The sequence below is a fragment of the Chiloscyllium plagiosum genome, chromosome 21, assembly GCF_004010195.1.
Source record: "Chiloscyllium plagiosum isolate BGI_BamShark_2017 chromosome 21, ASM401019v2, whole genome shotgun sequence".
In the NCBI taxonomy this organism is placed as follows: Eukaryota; Metazoa; Chordata; class Chondrichthyes; order Orectolobiformes; family Hemiscylliidae; genus Chiloscyllium; species Chiloscyllium plagiosum.
In genome coordinates, this window is record NC_057730.1 from 8,142,642 (window position 1) to 8,148,315 (window position 5,674).

Sequence of the window (5,674 nt, forward strand, 5' to 3'; positions counted from 1 at the left end):
AAACCCACCATTTCGACTGGGACAACACATCTATCCTGGGACAGGCTAAGCAAAGACATGCCAGAGAATTCCTAGAGGCCTGGCACTCCAACCACAACGCCATAAACAAACACATAGATTTAGATGCCATCTATCAACCCCTCAGAAAATGAACAGGAAATGACATCACCACAAACCCCAGGAACCCCATCCAGGACAAACATATAAATAGAAAGCAGGAGACAACAGCTTCACTTCACTTTGAGGTCGCCACTGATGGTGTTACCTAGCCAGGTAATGAAACATCTGGATATCAAACCTACAGCTCAGCGAGCAAATCTACACCCTAAATGAATAGGATTGATGTGAGAAGGATTCAGGTAGCAGTGTTCTGCATAAGTTCAAGTTTACAGTGAGTGTGGAAAATTGATTTTGGCCAGAAGAGTATTTGAGTCAAATCATGGATGAGGGTTTCAGCAAATGATGAGCTGAGGCAGGGAGGAGTCAAAAGATGTTATGGAGATTTGAAGTTGAGCATCTTGGTGTTGGCTCAGGTCTGTTGCAGATGGTCCACCTTTGGCTTTGATAAGATATTAAGATTGCAATGGTCTGGCTTGACATCAATTGCCAGCAAACAACTGTGAGTTGTTAAACAGAGAATGGACTTTGTAATGTGGACCCCCAAATGTAATGCCATTGGTTTTTTTTGCCAAAGCATTGGAGAAAATTTCTGGTCATCCAACACTAAATATTGGGCAAGCAGTCTGATTACTTAGAGACAGTGGAGGAGTCAAGAGAATTGGCAGGGAGGTAGAGCTGTATGTCTACAGGTGGAATATGATGTCATAGTTGTGTGATTGGAGAAAGCAAACACTGAAGGTATTACCTTCCTTTTGGCTTTGAACAATTTTAAGATTTGTTTTTGCAGAGGGAAAACCCATAGCTTTTAGTTCAGTTCAAAGAAGACATGGCTGATATTATGGATTAAAACAGTTTGTCCTGAAGAAAGTAATTGGTTCAGAACAATTAGGAAATAGGTTTCCTCAGTGTAAAGGTTTTGCTTTCAAAATTCCAGACCAACAGTGTTTGGCTGGAATCCTGAAGCAGTAAAAGAGCTAAGAAAATTTAATCTCAATTGTGTCATTAATCAAAGCATGTCCACCAAGCTGTCAAGCCAGGGAATACCAGCCCAACCCTGCCCTCTAAACCCTCCCAATTTCTCTCGTGCCTTCTCACACTAGCCCCCACCATCTCTAGCCCCACATCCTCACTCTAGCCCCCCTCACACCAGCCCCTTCCCCTCTGTAGCCCCTCTCCTTCTAGCCCCTCCTTCCCTCTCTAGTCTGTATCCCTCCCTCCAGAGGAAAGGTAGGGGCCAGAGAGAAGGTGAGGGACTGCCCCTTCGACCACAATAGCCCCGCCCCTTCCCCAGTCTCTCATCACGAGCCCGTCCCCTCACTAGCCCCGCCCCTCGTTAGCACCCGCCCTCCCCACTAGCCCCGCCTCTCACTAGCCCCGCCCCACGCAGATCCTTCCCCCATTAGCCCCGCCCCTTCGACCACAATAGCCCCGCCCCTTCCCCAGTCTCTCATCACGAGCCCGTCCCCTCACTAGCCCCGCCCCTCGTTAGCACCCGCCCTCCCCACTAGCCCCGCCTCTCACTAGCCCCGCCCCACGCAGATCCTTCCCCCATTAGCCCCGCCCCTTCGACCACAATAGCCCCGCCCCTTCCCCAGTCTCTCATCACGAGCCCGTCCCCTCACTAGCCCCGCCCCTCGTTAGCACCCGCCCTCCCCACTAGCCCCGCCTCTCACTAGCCCCGCCCCACGCAGATCCTTCCCCCATTAGCCCCGCCCCTTCGACCACAATAGCCCCGCCCCTTCCCCAGTCTCTCATCACGAGCCCGTCCCCTCACTAGCCCCGCCCCTCGTTAGCACCCGCCCTCCCCACTAGCCCCGCCTCTCACTAGCCCCGCCCCACGCAGATCCTTCCCCCATTAGCCCCGCCCCTTCGACCACAATAGCCCCGCCCCTTCCCCAGTCTCTCATCACGAGCCCGTCCCCTCACTAGCCCCGCCCCTCGTTAGCACCCGCCCTCCCCACTAGCCCCGCCTCTCACTAGCCCCGCCCCACGCAGATCCTTCCCCCATTAGCCCCGCCCCTTCGACCACAATAGCCCCGCCCCTTCCCCAGTCTCTCATCACGAGCCCGTCCCCTCACTAGCCCCGCCCCTCGTTAGCACCCGCCCTCCCCACTAGCCCCGCCTCTCACTAGCCCCGCCCCACGCAGATCCTTCCCCCATTAGCCCCGCCCCTTCGACCACAATAGCCCCGCCCCTTCCCCAGTCTCTCATCACGAGCCCGTCCCCTCACTAGCCCCGTCCCTCGTTAGCACCCTCCCTCCTCACTGGCCCCGCCCCACCTCCTCCCTAGCCCCGCCCCCCGCTGACGGTTGCTATGGCCGGCCTCTGGGCCTTGGTGCTCCTTCTCCCGCTGGCGGTGCTGTCCGCCGCCGGACGGGGTTGTCTCCCCGCGCTGTGCGGGGCTGTGCTGTCGGCGGGGGCCTGTGTGCTGCTGGCCCGTTGCCGAGCGGGTGGCGGTCTCTGCCGCAGGGTGTGTGTGCTGGTGCTCGGGGACCTGGGCCGCAGTCCGCGGATGTTGAACCACGCGATGTCCCTGAGCCGGAATGGCTTCACGGTGACTCTGCTCGGATACCCCGGTAAGTGTGTGATTGCTCCGGGTAACCACCGAAAACAACCAGCCCTCTGTGTGCCAGGGTCTCCTCTCAATTAACCTCAGTCATAAACTGATGGCAGGACATTCCCACAGTAATCAAAACTATGATTAAAATAATATAAACATCTGATTATATAACTGCAGAAAGAGTATTTCCCTGTAAAGTACTGTAATTGCATCATTTGCCTGTCTAATAACGCCCTAAGATGCTTTAAGACCTCAATGGTGTTCTTCCATCCAAGACTAGATTATCAAGTCTTTACTGCATTTTCATAGCAACCTATCCTATCCACTGTCTATACTGAATAATAGAAGGTCGTAAACATCACTTCTGACAGCTTGGAGACACTGCCCAACAATAGAGGGAAATGGCCAAGGTGGGCCCATATGGGTTACGGTGAAGGTACGGTTAGTCAGTTTGTAGACATTGGGGGCATAGTGGGCAGTGGAGAAGGTTTTCTAAGATTGCAGAAGGATCTTGATCAAATGCGTCAATGGGCTGGAAAATGCCAGGGAGTTCAATCTGGATAAATGCGAAGTATTGCATTTTGGTGCAACCAAGCAAGGGCAGGGCTTATACAATTCATGGTGGGGCCTTGGGGAGTGTTGTAGAACAGAGAGAACTAGGGGTGCAGCTACATAGTTCTTTGAAGTTTGTGTCATGTGTGGACAGGTTGGTTAAAAAGGCATTTGGAACTCTTGCCTTCATTGCTCAGACCTTTGAGTAGAAGAGTTGGGATGTTATGTTGAGGTTGTACAGGACATTGGCAAGGCCTCTTCTGAAGTACTGTGTCCAGATCTGGTCTCCAAGTTATAGGAAGGATATTATTAAGCTGGAGAGGGTTCAGAAGAGATTTACCAGGATGTTGCTGGGTATGGAAGCTTTGAGTTTGAAAGGAAGTCTGGAATCTTTTTCACTGGAATGTAGGAGGTTGAGAGGAATCCTTATAGAAGTTTATTATAAAATGACAGGAAAAGAAAGAGTTAATGGTAGTTAACTTTTCCCTATGATATGGGAGTTCAAGATTAGGTGGCACATTTTTAAGGTAAGAGGAGAAAGATTTTAAAAAGACATGAAGGGCCAATTTTTTTACAGAGAGGTGTGGAATGAACTTCCTGAGGAAGTGGTAGATGTGGGTACATTTACAATATTTAAAAGACATTTGAATAAGTACATGAATAGGAATGGTGTGGAGGGATGTGTGCCAGGAGCAGGCAGGTGGGACTAGTTTAGTTTGAGATCATGTTCAGTGTGAACTGGTTGGAATGAAGGGTCTGTTTTCGTGCTGTGTGAGTCTATGTAGTAACTTGACAACAGGTGCCACCTTAAAAGCAACAACCCTCAGAAACACAGTAACGACCACCTCGCACGTGGCAGAACCTGCCTCTCTTGGACTGATCTCTCTAGCCATTCGCAAAAGTGGGGTGCTATGTGAAACTGCCCCATCACAAATGTTTTGATGCATATCCAACACCTCATCTAGATGGAAGGATGACAGTAAAGTTCACACAGAGTCACAGAATTGTTAAAGCACAGAAAAAGGCCATTGAACCAAGGTATCTACGGCGGCTATCCAAATAAGCATTTCACCCAGTGCAGTTCTCTGCCTTCCCCCTGCAACCTTGCAAAGAGCAGTCTAATTGCTTGCTGAATGACTTAATTGATCCAATCTCAATCATACTGTCTGGCAATGCATTCCAGACCTACCCATTCATTATGTAAGAAAAGTTATTTCTCATATCAATTTTGCTTCTCTTATTTATTGTTATAAATCTGTACCCTTTTGCTCCTGATCTTACATGAATGCAACCATTTTCTCCCATTTACTCTGTCCAGACCCTGAATGATTTTGAATACGTCAGTCAAACCTCCTCTTGGCCTTCATTTCTCCCCAAGAAACAGTGTCCACTTCACTAAACGATCTTCATAATTAAAATTCCTCATTGTGGAATCATTCCTGCAAACATCTTGAGCACTTTGTTCTGTCTTTCTATGCCTTCATATCATTCCTAAAATATGATGGACAAAACTGAACGCAATACAGCAGCTAAGACTGAACTTGTATCTTATACAAGTTGAATATGATTTTCAAAGTTTGTGAGAAGATTTGAATATGATTTCTTGCATTTGTACTCTGTGAATTAATGAAGAAAGACACAAAGGGAATTTTTTTTGAAATAGGGACATTTTGTGCAGCATAGAGTCATACAGCACAGAAATAGATCCTACAGTCGAGCTTGTGCATGCTGACCAGGTTTCCCATTTGCCTGCATTTTGACCAATCTCCCTTTAAATCTTTCCGAGTCATGTACCTGTCCAAATATCTTTTAAATGTTATTATACCTGCATCTATCACTTTTGGCAGTTCATTCCACATACAAACACCCTCAGTGTGAAAACCCGTTGCCCCTCAGGCCCCTTTTAAGACTTTCTCTTCGCTCCTAAAAATGTTGTCCTCTAGTTATGAACTTCCCTACCCTAGGGAAAAGGCTATTCACCTTATCAATTCCCCTCATAATTTTGTAAACTCCTATACAGTCAGCTCTCAATCTCCAATGGAAAAACTCCCAGCCTATCCAGTCTCTCCTTATAATTCAAATCTCCAGTCCCACTAACATCCTGATACATCTTTTCTGCACCCTCTCCAATTTAATAATAACCTTCCTATAGGCGATGTGGGTACTGCAGATGCTGGAGATTACAGTCAAGATTAGAGTGGTGCTGGAAAAGCACAACAGGTCTGGCAGCATTCGAGCAACAGGAAAATCGACGTTTTGGGCAAAGCCCTTCATCAGGAATGAGGCTGTGAGCCTCGGAGGTGGAAAGATAAATGTGATGGGTGTGGGGCTGAGGAGAAGGTTGCTGACAATGCATTAGGTGGAGGTGGGGGTGAGGGTGATGGGTCGGAGAGGAGGGTGGAGCAGATAGGTGGGAAGGAAAATTGACAGGTAGGACAGGTC

At 48.8% G+C, this 5,674-nt stretch overlaps 1 protein-coding gene across 2 annotated transcripts in view; it reads left to right on the plus strand.

Moving 5' to 3' along the window:
- The first annotated feature begins 2,386 nt into the window (after window positions 1-2,386).
- The window catches only part of alg1 (ALG1 chitobiosyldiphosphodolichol beta-mannosyltransferase), a 36,942-nt gene continuing 33,654 nt past the window's right edge, over window positions 2,387-5,674 (plus strand). The window contains exon 1 of one of the 2 annotated variants that reach the window (XM_043711174.1): window positions 2,387-2,696. In XM_043711174.1, coding sequence (XP_043567109.1) covers window positions 2,435-2,696 — 262 coding nt within the window. In that variant the 5' untranslated portion in view covers window positions 2,387-2,434. The remainder of the gene's footprint in view (window positions 2,697-5,674) is intronic. The other variant, XM_043711173.1, reaches the window with a different exon arrangement.